At 48.0% G+C, this 17,025-nt stretch overlaps 1 protein-coding gene across 33 annotated transcripts in view; it reads left to right on the plus strand.

The window, feature by feature from the left end:
* Window positions 1-17,025, plus strand: part of LOC108153300 (CUGBP Elav-like family member 4) — a 318,810-nt gene that overhangs the window by 194,695 nt on the left and 107,090 nt on the right. For 20 of the 33 annotated variants that reach the window (XM_033386638.1, XM_033386632.1, XM_033386628.1 and 17 more), the window contains one exon: window positions 15,600-15,648. In XM_033386638.1, the coding sequence (XP_033242529.1) occupies window positions 15,600-15,648 (49 nt within the window). Of the gene's footprint in view, window positions 1-1,340; window positions 1,383-15,599; window positions 15,649-17,025 lie in introns of all 33 variants that reach the window. The other 13 variants (XM_033386636.1, XM_017283197.2, XM_017283194.2 and 10 more) reach the window with 2 other exon arrangements.

A 17,025-nucleotide genomic window follows, 5' to 3' on the forward strand; every position in this document is an offset into this window, starting at 1 on the left:
AAGAAGCGTGGGGACTTCACTGGGTAAAGGAAAAGGGATCCTATCTTCCTCAGTGCTGGACTTTCTCTCGTAAATGTCAAATGTCGTGTGCCGGGGACCGGGGACCGGGGACCGGTGACCGGGGGGCGACTCGAAGTATGCTTATAAATTGCTCTAAATAGCACTTTTTGGGCAGTCGTCTTCCTATTCACTTCTCTTCAGAGAATGCCAGAGAGCGAGAGAGAGAAAGAGAGAGAGCGAGCGAGCGTTTCCAGTGTCGTGTCATTTGTTCGTTTTCTTTATTAGTGTCATGTATTTTTATAGTTCAAAGGACATTTGAATGATTGAATGAACTGTTTGCCCCACAGCCCTGCTCCCGCTCCCGCTACTGCCCCTGCCCCAGCCACGTATACTCGGACCGTTCCCCCCATGGGGTGGCATGCTTGACCAAAAACGAGTTGCGCGCATGATTTCATCCCTTGCAGCGATGGGTTCCGTTCCCTTTACGTGCGGTCAGCTCCCGCCCCTGCTCCTGCTCCTAGTCCGTCTCCGTCTCCGTGTCCGTGTCCTGGTCAGCGGCGGCGTTGGCGGTCCCAGGCACGTTTCATCATGTTGGTCGGGCGACTATATCAAATAACGACTATTGACTACGCCTGTCCTCTCCTGGTTCCTGTCGTGTCGTGTCCTGTCCTGTCCTGTCCTGCCCTGTCCTCGATTCACTCTCTTTATGCACGTGTAGGGTTACACGACTCTCTTCCACTCCAGCTCCCGTGGCCCCTGTGGCCCTTGTGGGTGCTCATGATAATGTTGTTGTTGTCGCCATCGCCATAGCCATAGCCGTAGCCATCGCCATCGCCATAGCCATCGCTGTCGTGGCGATGACGAATGAAAATCAATATTTATTAGATTACTTTCGAAATTTTATACGAAAATAGAATTTTTATGACATTTTTTCCTCTTTGGTTTTGCCCTCGGCAAACTTTGGGCCATGTGCTTGGGTTTGGGCGAGTTAAAGTGTTGTCGATAATCAATTTTTCCAGCAGACTTGAGAGTGGGAGAGGCAGAGCCATCCATCCAGTCTTTAACAGAGAGAGTGCGCAAATAGAGAGAGGTCTTTAAGACTGAGTTTTATCCTAAATGCTTTCATCTTCCATCAGATCTAATTACAGTCTTTGTCCCAGCTGGATTAGATTTCACAGCCTTCCACCCCCTCTGATTATGACATAATTATAGTTTTAGCCAATTATCCCAGTGCCTGCCCTTCCCTTGTTCCCTTGCTCCCTTGCTCCCGCCACAAGCCGCACGCCCGCCACACATAATAATATTAAACTTTTCGTGTTCTCCCTTATCTGTCTTTCCAGGTAAGTTGCCATCATCCATTAATACCACCAGCCATCAAATTAGTAAGTACACAAAACGACCTGCTAACACTCTTTATATTCGTCTTTAGCTGTATAAGTCCCGCATCACTCCTATCCACCTATACCTACATCTATGCCCAACATCCTGTCATATGCCCCCCCCATACCCCCCCCGTACATACACGTACTCGTATATTGTAAGGAATATAAAGCAAATGCATTTTAGTGCCCTCAGTTGACCTCGTTTGGGGCTTGTTTTTATGGCCCGAAGCCCAAGCGATGATGCTACTCACGTGGCTCAAAACTAAAAGCTCCCCTGAGTGTGTCTCCCCATCCCACTTCCACTCCCTCCATTTCCCCCGGCCACTGCTAGTTTTTGTGTGTATGTGTGTGTGTGTGTGTCTCTTCCCTCTCCGCCGCCGCCTTGGGAGTCACTTAATTATGAAGCTGCACATGAAGTAAAACGTCATAAAGCGTCGAGTGGAGTTCGGTCTGGTCGGGGGCAATACCGGGATGGATGCTACAAACGAGTATATATGGGTTGACTTGGGTAGCATCATCAGTCCCCCGGCTGTCTGCCAGTTCCTCTCACATGGTTCTTTTTTTTTTTGCTTCTGTGGAAAGGGACCGGGAACGGGTCTGGCAACATTCTGCAGTTAATTTTCCGTTGCTAAATAAACTGTTTATGGCATTTATGCCAAAAATTTTTGGCCAAAGCCAAAGCGGGGCGGAGAGAAATCTCTGGATGAAGGATGACGATGAATGAGCCCCTGCTTCAGTGCTCCAGCCATGGGTGTGTATGTGGAGCTGAGAAATTTTTGCATAACCAACAAACAGAGGAACGCTCCTGCTCATCCTGGCCCTGGCCCTGGCCCCCGCTCCTGTTTCTGTTCCTGTTGTGTATTCGGTATGCCCCAAATTGACTCTTAATTGTGCATATTTGCCCGACTTTAAGCCGTTAAAGAAATCTGCTTTTAAATCATATAGGTCTTAGTTAATTTAAAGAATATTTTGTTCAATATTGGCTTTGGGATTGATGGACATATTTTGAACACCATCCTGACACACAAATCGAAAGGATTATCTTCGATTTTCCAGATCCGTCTGTTTTTGATGACTTTTCTGTATTCACTGACCCCTAACCCGCCCACAGGCGCATGGATTCACACATACACACCACGCACACGACACACACATACGGGGACATAATGAATATTTACATATTAAGCATACACACACCCTTGTAGCCTGCCACAGCGAACACCCGCACACAGATACATCCACTGACAATTTGGCAGTCACCGCAATCATAAAAATTTTCACTTCCAAGAACGTGGGCAGGGGCAGTGGCAGGGGCAGGGAAAACGAGGCCCGTCAGTCAGTCGCCTCTGCGCCTCATTTAAATGCAAATTTTTGACGAGCGGTTTTAACGTTCTTCTTCTTCTGCTGCTGCCACTGCCGCTGCCGCAGTCGCAGCCGCAGTCGCAGCCGCTGCTTCCGCTACTCCTCTGACGCTCGACTGCGTCTGCTGGCGGTGAATGAAAACATTAAAATTAAAAAATACAAAAAATGTAGTCTGCTTTTAGGCAGAACTCTCAGGGTGTGTTTCTGGATCTGGATCTGGTTCTGGTTCTGTGTGCATGTATGCGACTGTTTGTGTGCTCGTGAGAATAATTCAAGGTGATAGCTTAATTGAAATATGCTTTTAGGCGCTTTGCCACACCCCCTCATCACCCCATCTCGCCCATTTTGCATACTTCACTTTGTTGTGGACCACTCCGCGCCGCTCCACTCCGCTTTGGGTGCATATTTTATGGAGCTGCGGTCGACCACAGAGACCCGCAAAAAAGAAGAACAGTAGAGCAGGGCTGCGAATCCGAATCGGAATAAAAAACTGAACTAAAGAGAGAGAACTGAAGCTGCTTAATGTTATGCAAAGTGTTTGGGCCTGCGGCATGCGTAAACCTACTGGAAAAAAGAGGAGCAAGCCAGGAAAGGACCGAGTACCGAGGCAGGAGGAGGAGGAAGGCAGAGATGGGGAGAAAGCTGGAATGAGAATGGCCCGAAGTGAGGTGCGACGGCGCCGTCATCATCTTTAATTGCTAGCCATTTCAATTCTCATTACAACTTCAATTGACTTTTGCCGGATGTGGATGGAACAGGGCAAATGGCGACCTAGAGACTTCCTTGAAGCGACAAAAGGGTAGCAGAAGGTATGACCGACTGGCAAAAGGTGCGCCCTCCATATGGTAATGGCCCCGTTGGATCTGCCATAAACATTCATATGCATAAATTGTACATAAAAATACCCCTAGTTGAGGCCTTTTGCCAGCCAGGAGTCCCAGGAGTCTGGTCGGGGGAAATTTATGCACATAACAGCCACTCGACTCGACTCGACTCGACTCGACTCCTCAGACACCGCCCCAAGTGCAACATTCTCTGGGATTCTCTGAAGTTGATTTTAATGAAAAGCGACGGCCAGAGATGCTCGAGGAACGAATCTGTTTGGCAATTTATAAATTGCCTCAAAAGCCAAAGCCAACGCCAAAGCCAAAGAAAAACAAAGGGAAATTCGGCTTATATTTTATGCAATATGCCACACCGCGTTTTATTAAGCAAATTACGATGAACGATGCCGGAAAGAAAAGAGTCGGGCGGAAATGGAACGAGTCGGAAAGGAATCTCGGCAAGTCCTACTTATGACCTTGGCAAACAGCCTCCAAAACGCCTCGCCACACACACACACACATCGACATCGACAATTTGGTAAACAGACTCTCGAGTGAACTCCACTAGAAGCATTTTTGCTGCTCTTAACGCACATTTTCATATATAAATTATTAATTTTGTATGCCTGCCTGATCCGGGACGAGGCGAGGCCACCCCAGATGGGCCTTTGGGGGAGGTGGAAAAAAACCGCACGCCTAAGCAGGAGAGGATGGGATCAGGGAGCAGGAGAGGCAGGGGCAGGCGAGCAAAATGCATTTTGTGCTCCATTAAATAATAAAAGCAAACGTGGCAAAGATAGCTGCCTCGGATAGCGACTGTCTCTGTGTCTCCCTTTCAGACGGAGTTCGTTCTTCTTTCCTCTCTCTGTGTGTGTGTCTGTGTGTGTGTGTGTGTACACACAATAAAAATCTCACACGAAGAGCATAAAAATAAAGCAAAAGATACCCCCAAAGTGAGATTTCCCCAAACTCACTCTTAGTCACTCTCTCACTCTTATCTAATGGCAGAGTCAAAGCCCCATTGTGATTTTTAAGTTGGCAACCTTTATGGAGAGTACGAGGATGAGTACGAGTACGAGCAAAAGCACGAGCACGAGTATGTGTGTTTGGCGGAGAGAGTGCATAAATAAGTAAGCAAATGCCTGTCGCTTAAGATTACATGGCAAATAAGCAGCCGGCAGAAGGCACAGGAAGCACAGAAAGCACTGCAGGACAGAACAGGACAGGACAGTATTTGAATGTGGGGCAACCCCTGCCGCTTACTTGCTTATTCATAGCCAGACCTGCCGGCAAGTGTGTGTCTTGAGGGGGCATAAAAATCAGCATAAACAGCGATTGTTATGGGCTGTGAATGAAGCCTGAGATCAGCCGCACAGGAGCTCTTCAATCCAGTTCTGTTGAGGTAATTTCGGCCCTCAAGCAACACAAATCAATGACATCGCAATCCCATAGCAGTATTGTATGTCGACGTGATGAAACTGCATCCTCCATAGAAGCACTTGACGAGACTATTGACCTCTCCGCCCAATACGAAATTATTGCAGAGGGAACCCGGCAGAGGGCTTAAAGGTATCTAACGCTTCGGTCCTAAAAGCTAGGATTTCATTATGGTTACACTTGAATTCAGTTATGAGATCCTCTCATTGTGTCTCTCTAAGCATCAGCTCTCGTCCGGAATCATTTGAGAAAAACAACAAGGGTTGCTGGGTGGGCGGAGGGTCGGGCGTTTGACACGCACGTGTCCTTGCCAATGACAAGGGAAATTTTACAACTTTCAAGTTTAATTTGCCAAAAGTAGCAATCAACCAGGATCCAGGAACCAGGAGCCAGGCCCGAGCAGAGAGAGACAACCCCGAAGAACAACCAGAGAAAGGGTGGCTCTTTTAAGGCCTGGATGGGGAGAGAGTGCCAACGCCAACCCTTTCGACCTAATTGCATGGAAGTTGTTAAATGTAAAAATTAAAATGTATAAAATTGTATTTTATATAAAACCGTGGAAGGGAAAGGGGCAGGGGAAGGGGGAGGGAAAGGGGAAGGACTCTCCAACTGTCAGTCACTCACTTTCACTCTCTCCCACTCAGTCAGCCATTCAGTCATTCAGTCAGCCATTCGTTTCTTCATTCAGTAATTCATTTATTCAGCCAGAACGTAGCCTGCTTTATGAGGTGTTAAGTGGGCTTAAATTAAAAGTGGGTGTAGGCGAAATGTGACGAAATGTTTGCATATTTATTCAAGTTATGGCTGCCAGAGAGCCGGAGTGCTCCTCCACTCGAGAGCTTCCAGAAAAGCTGGGGCTTTCCCCTTCCCCCCGAAGAGGGAAAACTTGATTTCTGTTTGTTTTCCGTTTGACATGAAGGAGCCACATGTGTGCGTGTTATAAATTTATATTTAATAAACTTTCTTCTTGTCGCCGAGGCTCAAGTGGGATCCCAGCCAGAGATGGCAAGTGACAGAGGGCAAAGGGCAAAGGGCAAAGGGCAAAGGGGGAGAGCTGTTAATGAGCATGGGAAGTGCCACATCGGTTCAAAGTAACAGTCAGATTGACGATACATATCTCTGCCAGATGATAATCAGGTTCTCTGGGATACGTTTTCCAATACGATTCCTCTCGCACACTGCACTTTCTCACCGTCCCACCACTTAAATATACATAAGGCCCATTTCATTGACGAAATCGCTTTGTTTGCCCTGGCCACACACTGGCAACACTCTCTCAAAGACCGTGTCCGGGGACACGTGCTAGCATTTTAAGCAGCAGCAGCAAATTGCTTATTAAAATAATAACAAGGCAAGCCGGAAAAAAGTGAGACATTGGACTGCAGTCAACCCTCAGAGAACTAGCCCCCTCCCCAGGACAGGCCCACGGGCAGCAGGAACAGAAATTACAGATGCGGAATCAACCCCGATAATGAAATACCCCGAATGAAAGATTTTCCGAGGTCTTCTTAAAGTTTTAAAGCTGAATCGCATCAAATGCGGCCCAATGTGTGCCTCTTTGATCATAAAATCAAGTTGTGTTCCCACGTCCACCCTATTGGGCAAGTTCTTGTGTGCTGCTCGAGGACCCAAGAAAGCAACTATTATTGACCCAAGAAACAGGACGACAGCCGGGGGAGACAGAACTAAATGAAATCTAAATTAATACAATTTTCGGGTCGCTACTCTCAGTTCCTACTCGGTCGGTCGGACGGTCGGTCGGACGGTCCGTCTCCCTTGCTGCTGCCATATTGGCAGCCATCAAGATCAAAGATGTGTTAAGAACTTTTGCTCGCAAGGAATTTGCGTTTGTTGGAAGCGGGGGCGGGGCAGGCAGGCTGAGCAGGAGGTAAATTGAGACATGGACACGGAACCATCTTGTTCATACGGAGCGGAGCCCAGGGAGCATGGCAAATAAAATAAATGGCAATGAATGACTGAGCAAATGAATAAATGGGAGACATTTTTGCTTTGAAATTCAAATTTCAAAAGTTGTCATGACATTGTGTTTATGACATTTAGTTGCAGCAACCAGAAAGAGATGCAAACAGATATGCCAGACAGAGAGAGAAAGTGAGAGAGAGCTGCTGTCAATTCTTCCTTTTTTGTGTCCCCATCTTTGGAATGGCGGAACGGGACGGACTGCATATTTAAAATTGAATATTTGCACGCCTTGAGCATTTCAGATTACAAAGATATACTTCACTTATGCGCACACAAATACACATAAGCGTTTCAGTGTGCACGCGTGTGTGTGTGTGTGTGTGGGCGTGTCTTGTTGTCATTTGCATGCGCTATGTGCCGTATGGTATTCGTATGCTATATGCGCTTGTGCTATTTGCACTGCTCAAAGCGATGTTAAGCGGTTTTTTGTTTTTTTGTTTGCTAGTCAAAAATTGAATTTAAAGAGATGTAGCTTTGTAGATGGCCAGAGATACGTTGGCAGCCACACAGCTTGTGAGTGGCAGATCTGAGACCAGGGACTTGTAACGTATCATTAGATCACTGGGCACTCAGGGCTTGATCAGGGATCAGTGATGGATATCTAACGAACGCTGGTGCTGGCGAAGGAACGCATATTGTCTTCACATCAAATCCTATATCCTATAACCTACCCTTGGCTTGTAATCCAATCATAATCTGCCCTACATCATATACTCCATCCCGACCATATCCATACTTTTCCATTCTCGTACCTGGGGGCGCAGTGCTTTAAATTTAATATGAAAATATGAATTTCCATGATTTTATCAAGTGTGGGACTGACTGAGATATGAGTTACATATAATGTATCTCACAGATACATTTGCGAGTGTGCACCCGCTGCTGAGAAACGTACGCGATTGCTATTTACAAAAACATGCTGCCGTATGCCGCACACGATTTTCCAATTGAACTCACACGTGTACACATGCACAGATACGGATGCAGGGAAACAGATACAGATACACAGGAGATACGGATACAAATAGAGTACTACACGAGAGAGGAGCAGGGCCATGGGCAGGGCCAGCGGCAGGGGCAGGGGCAGGGGCAGACACATGCAGTGCTCATGTAGGAGCGAGCCTGCCATTGATGCAGTCGTGCATTCAATCGCTGCGTCGTCACCTCAGCGAGCGAGTACGGACCACAGAGCCCGGACCTGGAGATTGGGGACTGGAGACTGGAGACAGGGGCCTGGGGACTGACTGCCCGAAATCATTTCAAGTTAATAATAAATGGAACATCATCATCAGACATCAAACCCGAAGAGCAAATATCGAGTATCCTTTTGGTCCTAGGTCTGTTTGTGTTTGTGTTTGTGTTTGTCTGTCTCTCGGTCTCCCCATCGGAATGTTTGCATTGCCATTGATTTACTTTTGGCATGAGTTTTTCAATTTGTAACCCGAGCAGCGGCGCCTGCTCCATGTCGTATAATGAGCCGTTGCCTCGAGTACTGCCTGCTGCTGGTGCGGCTCCCTGTGTGGCACGAATCAATTAAAATACGTGCCAAGCATTAGAAGAAGAGTGTGTGGTCGTGGCCAGGCGGCCAGGCTCGATCTCGATCCGGCCGAGAGTCTGACTTGGCAATATTTCAATCAAATTTTTTCTATGCCTGTCCAAATGGATATTTATGCTTATCATGCTTATGGGAAATTCACATTAGACGGAAAGTCAAGAGGCTGCCAACATGCCAGCTCAATTGACAGTCCCGGCGAAGGCACCGGCGAAAGCAGCGGCGAAGGCGGGGCCTTTCGTACTATACATTATACATATACACGTATGCGCAATCCTTATGCTCGTACACGAGCATAGTATATATACTATATATACTGTCATCCTGTTGACAGCCAAGGTAGCCCACACACAGAATCACATACACAAATACACATGAGTGCGTGTTTGTTGCCCTTAACAGACATTTTCACAGTTGAGTGCGTTGTTTGGGCCCAGCCTCTTCTGAATCTCCCGACTCTTCTCCCCCACCCCCGAGGCTATTCTGCTCTTCTGCTCTTGGGGCTGGCTCTATGTAATTTGTAGCATTTCTAGCACGCCTGCTGGTATGCAGCAAAAATCCTCCATGTTGCCATTACATAAGCTGCCAAGTGGGGGTTCTTCTTGATTGCTTGGCCCAAAAGGTAGGCTAGGCTTTTAATGCCGCTCAACCCCAATCTCCAGCAAAAGCAATCAAATGGGTCATCGCCCCAAAAGCGTAGGCATTAAATTTATGCCTCTGCCTAACCAAAGAGGAACCAAAAACCGGAGAGGAACCAGAACCACCGGCCTGAGTTTTAATTAAAATATATTTGAGCCACGAGACTCCGGGAAGGAGTCCGCATCGCATTTTAAAGTCAGTCCAACATTACGCAATCGTAATCGATAATTCAGAGCCGCCAGGACACAGCCCGACAACACGACAGGACGCAGTCAGACAGGCGTCCGTCTTCTCCAGGCTAATTAGTAATTTCTGGAAAAGGTTCGTCTGCCATTGTCGGAGCGGGAATGGAACGGGGATGGAACGGAGCCGGAGTCGAAGCCGGAGACGGAGGCCCAAAAGTATTGATTAGCTTTCGGTGGGCATTTGGTTGGGTAATAAATTACCAAAACTAATGTTTGTCTGACGCTCGCCCCGAAGTTTGTCTAATTAATGGCAAACCTTTCAAAGGGCTACACCTTGTTTCATATTCCCCTTTTCGCTGGCTCCGGGAGTAAATATAACATTTTTGTGGCGGCGTACGCCGTATGCCGTACCCGGACTGGGCCGAGTCCGAGCCGACTCGGTCATTAGCATGCGTTAAAATGGCGTTAAATGTGTAACGGAAACGCGGCCTGGAGCCGCGGACATGCTTTTACTTTCATTTCTTTGGCATAATAAAAATGTCATAAATATTTGGCATTGCCGTGTGTCCCTGTATCTATCCATCTCCCTCGCTCTCGCTCTCTCTCTCTCCCTTCAATCCGTTTGTGGTGTGTGTGTTAATTTTTTCTAATTGTCCAAAATTTAGATAATTACATGCCATTAATTATTTACATAATAATAACGTTCGTCGTTTCCTCTCCCTCGCCCTGCCTCGCGCTTTACAGTTTTGTGGTTGTCTTGACTGAGGGCGCACCCATTCACATGTACAGATATGCATAGGTACACATAGATGTGTGTGAATGTATGTATGTAGTACTGTATACAGTAATATGTATGTAGGTATAGTGGTTGGGGGTTGGGTGGGAGTTAAATTAAATTTACATAATTTATGACTTACTCAGCAGTGTTCCATGGGCGTTGTGTTGCATAATTTTAGGCATTTTTGTTTATTGCGGCGTAAAATTTGAATTATGAATCAGAAATAGGCTCCCGTTCCACTCTTCCACTCTTCCTTCTTCATTCTTCCATACCCCTCCCTCATCTTTCTTTCCGCGTTGCTTCCGTGTAAGGGTTACATTCTGAGGTTATTAGTAATTTATTTGCATATTTTGTGGGCATTGGACAGGACGGAGACGGTAACGGTAACGGGGACTGAGGTGAGCCGCAGCTGACGGACAGGAGCAGGAACTCAAGTGTCATACGACAGTCAAGTGTCGTGTCTTGAATGAAATACGCTTTGAGTTGGGTCGCCAAGGTGTGGGGCAGGTGTGTGGGTTGGGTCCTGGCTTTACGCTAGGACTTGGACTGGGGCTGGGGCTGGGACTGTGACTGTGACTGTAACTGGGTCTGGAGTGAAGCTAAGAACTGGTCTAATGAAAGATTCTACATTTTTTATGGCCTCTTATTCATTTTGCACCATTCCAGCTCCCGATTACCGTTGGTTAACAGCTCTCGTGCTCGTGCTGGACAATCTGTTGTCTGGCCCTCGATAATATATGAACCAATAAACATTCCTCTTGCCACGCCTGCTACTGGCTGCCGGCTACCGGCTATCGGCTGCTCTCTGCTGCCTGGTGGTCGTGGGTTCAATGCCAGACCGAGTCCGACCAACTTTAATTGCCACTTGCTAATTGCAAACTCCCACAGACCCCGTCCGAAGAGCGGACCATTATATACAGATGCCATATTTCATACATCAGAGATACATAAAGAATATAGATATTTCCCATTGAGCGTGGCCCAGACAACATAAAAAATGAACGAAGAAGCAGCCACTGATTAGTATCAAAGGGAAGTGCAGAGTGTGCAGGGTGTGCAGGGTATGCAGGGTGTGCTGGCTGTGGGTGGGGGTATGGATGATACAGTTGCGGTTGGTTGGATCGTTGGTTGGTTGCCCTCCAGCTGAAGCTGAAGTTGGAACTAGAGCTGTAACTGAAGCCAGAGCTGAGGCTCTCATCCTGGGCTGTGGAGCAGTGAAAAACTTTTGATTAAGCTGCAGTTATGGCAGGTTGTCGGAGAAGGAGCACAGGCAGCCTCAGAGCGGCAGCAGAAGAAGGAGGGGGGGGGCAGGGCAGGAACAGGAGCAGGAACAGGAGCAAGAGCTACAAGCTTTTGTTTTGCTTGCTTGCTCGTTAGTTTGTTTTGCTTTTACCTCTATCTCAAAAAGCTCCCTTTCTGCCACTCCCTGTGCCACCAACACACTCACACACACACACACACATGACAGATGCTTGAGGCAACATTGTCTACTTTTAGGTGCTTTGCCAGTGACAAATTTGAGCAGCGTATCTCGCAGTACGACGACGACTATCCGTATCTGTATGCCGCAAGAGAGAAAAAAAAAAACTTTTGCATAAAACTTTGATGATTTTTGTTAGAGAAGAAACGAAGCGAAGCTGCGTTTTCAATAAGCAGAGCTCTCCACTTCCACTTCCAACCTCCCTTCGGCTAGCCCCATAAAATATTACTTTTCTATCAACAAAACTTGCCGGGGAACCCACTCAATTCGAAACCATTTTCCAAACTATCATCATCATCCTCGTCCTCGTCGTCGTCTCCGGCCGAGTGAAGAAAGCATAATAAAAATTGCTCTTCATGTGGTTCGGTTCGGTTCGGTACAGAGGCAGAGGGGCAGAGGGGAAGTGGGGTTAGAGGCTGACTGCTGCCATAACAAAGCCATAAAACGTAGTTTTAATTGCATTTTCGTTGTTCCGTTTTATGGAGTTCGACTAGCGAATGCAGGGAAACCAGAACAGAACAACAAGAACATCCCAGGAATGACCAGAACAGAGAAGAACAGAGCGGAAAGCTTCGGCTTTGGACTGGTTCAATGCGCCGCATTCTAATTGCACAGAGGAGAGGGCGAGTCAGAGAGGGGGTCAGTGGAAGGCACTTACGGCTTGACTGGATCTGGGTGGGATCTGTGGGCCGGGCCCAGCAGTCACCCAGTCACCCAGGCAGAGTCCCATCCGCTCGCTGTCTCAGCGCACTTCGCTTTGCTCACTTAGCGCTCGGGCATCATAAACTAACGCAGTTTATGGGTCCATGCACCCAAAGCAGACAGGGAACGACACAGAGCGACACAGAGCGACACACAGCACACAGCACACAGCACTTGGCCAAGTTGGCACTTTTGGCCATTGCATATGCGTAGGCGGCGACACTGCGGCTAGCCTGTGGCCCACTGGCCCTCTCTCGGACATGCTGGGGCGCTAAAATTTGCGGTTTAACGTTCCCACTGGCGCCTGTCGACTCTCAACTGTGGCTGCAGTATCTCTTCCTCCCCCCTTCCTCCTCCCCCCACAGACACTTTGTCATAAGCAATTGCCAAGGGTAATTGTGTCGAGGCAGGCATCTTTTGATTCCCCTCGCACCGCCAACAGAGAGAATGGACGAAAAAAGAGAAAGATTTAATTAACATTTTGACTTTCAAAGGCTTCGGCTTTTGGCAACATTTAAATTTCAAATTATGTGCGCTAATTACGCGGCCAAAGAAGGTTGGTGGCAGTGGCTGTGGCTGAGGCAGAGGCAGAGGCAGAGGCAGAGGCAGGGGAAACCTTGCTCTTTCTCTTGCTCTCGCTGGCGGTAATAATTAGCCAGGCTTTTGTGCACATACAGAGTGAGAGATGCCTTAGAAGGGCCGCCGAAATACAAAAAAAGAGTTCCAGTGTACTCAGAAGAACTCAGAGAAGTGCAATGAAAGCATTCGGCACTCATGTGGTTGCCAGAGAATGCTTTGACTTGACGGAATTTTCCAGGAAATTCTCCCATAAATTGCCGGCAGTTCATTAGCCAAAATGAAAAGGACACCATTGAATGCTACTGCCGTCTCTGCCTGTTCAGCTTTTGCTGTTGCACTGATTTCTGTTTGAATTGGAAGCCGCACTCAAAGCTAGCTGCGGGCTCTGGCTCTGGCTGTGGCTCTGCAGCATTGACTCGAAAAAGAGCAGATAATGGATAGCAATCCTGCCCGCCTGCATGCTGTTTAGCTGCATCCACGGTTCGTTCTTTGAGATGCTCCGAGCATTACTTACAGTACTGAAAACATTTTCCAATTTATTAAACCACGACACATCAATCATTCATCAGCAGCATCAGGAGCAGCCAGAGCTGCCACAGCGGCAACCCCCAGAACGGAGGAGAACGTGCGACTAAATGAACATTTTTCGGTTAAACATTGGTTTAAATTCTGCGGCGTCACCCGGCCACCCAGCCAACCTTCCACACCACTCCACTGCAGCTCTCTCTCGCTCTGCCTGCTTGCCTGCCCCCCGCATCACTGTCAACAACATGGTGCTGCCGTCGACATCGCCTGTATATAAAATCCACAAGGCTTCAGTTCATCGACCACTTAATTTATCCAGCTGAGCTTTGAGTAAGGCAAAAGCGCATTTGTGTGTTGTCTGGCCAAGAGTGATGAAGTGGGAGTGGGAGTGGGAGTTGGAGTGGGAGTGGGAATGGCAGTGGCAGAGGGGAAGTGGAGGGGTGGTTCAGCATGCCTTTGGTCAGACAGAGAAATGCACTTAATTGCCGAGCCCCCCGCCCTGTTTAGTGTGGCGGGGGGACTCTGCTGGAGTTACGATTAAAAAATCAACCAGCCAAAAATAAAGTGCAGCCTGCATTTAGGCGCGCCGCCTGGTGGTCCATCCTCCTCCTCCTCGTCCTCATTCTCGCTCTCTGGCTCGTCCGCGCTATCGTCCGTGGGGGAACTCTGCACTCATTCATTATGCATTAATGTAAATACGGTAAATGTTGTCCAATCATTAACATAATTGAATTACAAACAAGCTGAGGAGAGGCCCAAAATTTCGGCTCGCATCCATGCGCGTGCATAAATCGCAATTTTAATTACTTGCCTTCGACTAATGGATTGTTCCAAAAAAACACACGCACACACTGCAGGGCAGAGGGGTAGAGAGGCAGGGAGCCGACCCGACTATGACATTAAATATTTCATAATACGAAAGGGCACTCGCTCTCCCAGCCACTCCCTGATGGTTATATAAAGCAATTGAATTTTGCAGTTAAAAGCTTCAATCATTTTCAATTGCCGCAAACTAATGGCTGATTATAAAATATTCATGCGACAAGCGGCAGGCGATGAGACGACAGACTTCCATGCGGCTAATGACAGGGAAAGGCACAGGCCCAGGCACAGGCCCAGGCACAGGCCCAGGCACAGAACTGGGCCCAGACCCGGACACGGACCTTACCTTGCCCCCGACTTGCCCTGGGCCCTGTTGATGAGCCAATCTAAGGCCAGGAAGCCCAGGGGCGTAGCCAAAGCCGCCCCCTTTCCATCTGTGTGCGGTGCAAATAAATTACACCTGCGAAGGGAGAGGTGGAGCCCAGCTCTTGTGGGATCCCCCACCTTTTTGGTTATTGATTTGCTTGGGTATTTGCGGTTTTCGGAGGAGCGAAGAACCGAAGGAGGGTGGACACTCGATTCCAACAGTCGGTATAAAGCCCTCAATTAAGTTTTATTTTAATGCATTTCATTTGAACGTCTTTTAATGGTATTTTTCGTGCTCCGGCACGGCCATATTACTCATTTGCCATAAACCAAAAGGTGACCACAACACGTAGCCCTGTCCCTGTCCCTGTCCCAGTCCCAGTCCCAGACCCAGTTTCAGACCCAGTCCCACATCGCACTCCTCACAGCAGAGTGCCAGAGCAGAGAGAGAAAGAGAGAGAGAGAGAGAAGGAGAGCGGATGAGTGGGTGAGTGGATGAGGGAGGAGAACGTTAAGTGTTGGCTGGCCAGAATCGACATGGGTCGCTTGGGTGAGATTTAAGCTTTAATGATGCATGAAGCGGCACAGGATGTGGCTGCCCAGTCGTGGGTAAAAGGCAATGAGCGCAAATGTGCAGAGGAGAGCCAGAGAGCCAGAGAACGGGAGAGCGAAAGGACGAGAGGGATACAGAGGAGGGTGTGCTGGAGAGACAGGACATGACAGGAGATGGGCTTGCATATTGAGTGCCATTTAAATGCTTGAAAATGCTTCGCTGGCCAAATGTGTTTTTGGAGGTGTTTATGAAGAGCTTCTATCTATCTATCCCGCTCCCCACCACGAGAGTATGCTGATTGAATCGGAGGGGGGTACCGGGAGTAATAGCATCCTCTGTCCGAATCATTATCGCATAATCTCATTTTCATCTAGACCGTAATCTCAGCCCCGTATTAATTTCGATATTTTTCTCTCTGTTTTTCTTGCAGATGAACCGTGCTTTACAGCTGAAGCCAGCTGAAAATGAAAGTCGCAGCGGTAAGTAATCAAATTCTGAACTATCTTTATCTCTATGCTTCATATTTTACTTTCTATAAAAGGGGACTCCCTCCCATGGCTGGAAAATCAATCAGGTCTCTCCATAGGTGACCCAAACAAATAATTACAAAAAACTTGACCCGTCTTTCGCTGTGGGGAAAGTTTTTGTGCCAAAAAGTGCAGAGCCAGCAAAAGTTTTGCACCCCACACCTTACCCCCTCCCCCTGCACATCTCTCTCTCTCTCTCTTTTCCTTTGCTCCCTCTTCCATTCTATTTTCAACACCTACAACACACGTCAGCAGAAATTACGAGCGCACTTCGATAAACTGTCAAAACTGTCTGCAAAAATTTGACATTTCAGAAAAAAAAGAAGAAAAAAAGAAAGAAAAAAAAACAGCAGAAAAACGAGAACCTCAAAAAAATACTTGGAAATGGTAGAGAAAATGGGAAAAGCGTATAGCAAAACAACGTTCGACTGTCAATGGCAGTCAGGCCGCTACACACAGGACCCACGAGTGGAGAGCGGGAGGCCGAGGCAGAGGAAGAGGCAAACAGCGCTGGCCAGGGCGCCATATTGTTTTTACCGGGACCCTCACACAGTTGTCGTGTTTCACGCTTGTTTGTGACAGCCCATCGACCCAGGAACCCCTCCAGAACCCACCACCCCCATCCCCATCGGCATCCCCCACTCGACCAACCTTTGGGATGGTAAAAAGAATGATAAAGATTTGCATAATTTACACAGCACTTCAACTTTGTTTTTTGGGTCAGCTGCCCGAGTAGTTGTTGCTTTGATAAACTTATTGACAGGCTCATTATGCAGCCGGGGCTTCAAAGTAATTTCAATATTTCTACCCCTTACTGAGGATGAGAGCTTAGCTCGGCTCAGCCCCTGCTCATTATCCATTCTCTCTCCTGACTCTCGAGCTGTGGCTCGAGCTGTGGCTCGAGGTCTGGCAGAGGTGCAATCGCACAAAAGTATGCTACACATTTCGCAATCAACTCTCGGGCTGCCCCGGGCCCAGCATCCATCTAGAAGTTGGAGTCGCAGGAGTCAGTGCACTCTGCAATCTTTTAAGACATTTTGCAGCTGGCGTCGCTTATCACAGCAGAGCCGAGAGAACCAGAGGAGCGCCCAAAATGTCCATTGCACAAATTGCTTGTGCACACACTCACACTCAACCTCAGCCGCACTCACTCCGAGAAAGACGGGTGGTGCGTGGGCGGGGCAGACACAGCCATTGCTCATAACAGTCGCTGTCGCTGTCTCCGTTGCTGCGTTGCTGGTGGCTGGTGGCTGTGGCAAGAACCTTGACAAAGTTGATGTGTCAAATCAGCAGCCAACGAACGTTGAGCGAGCGCAGAGCGAAGGATGC

The sequence above is a fragment of the Drosophila miranda genome, chromosome XR (genome assembly GCF_003369915.1).
Source record: "Drosophila miranda strain MSH22 chromosome XR, D.miranda_PacBio2.1, whole genome shotgun sequence".
Lineage (NCBI taxonomy): Eukaryota > Metazoa > Arthropoda > Insecta > Diptera > Drosophilidae > Drosophila > Drosophila miranda.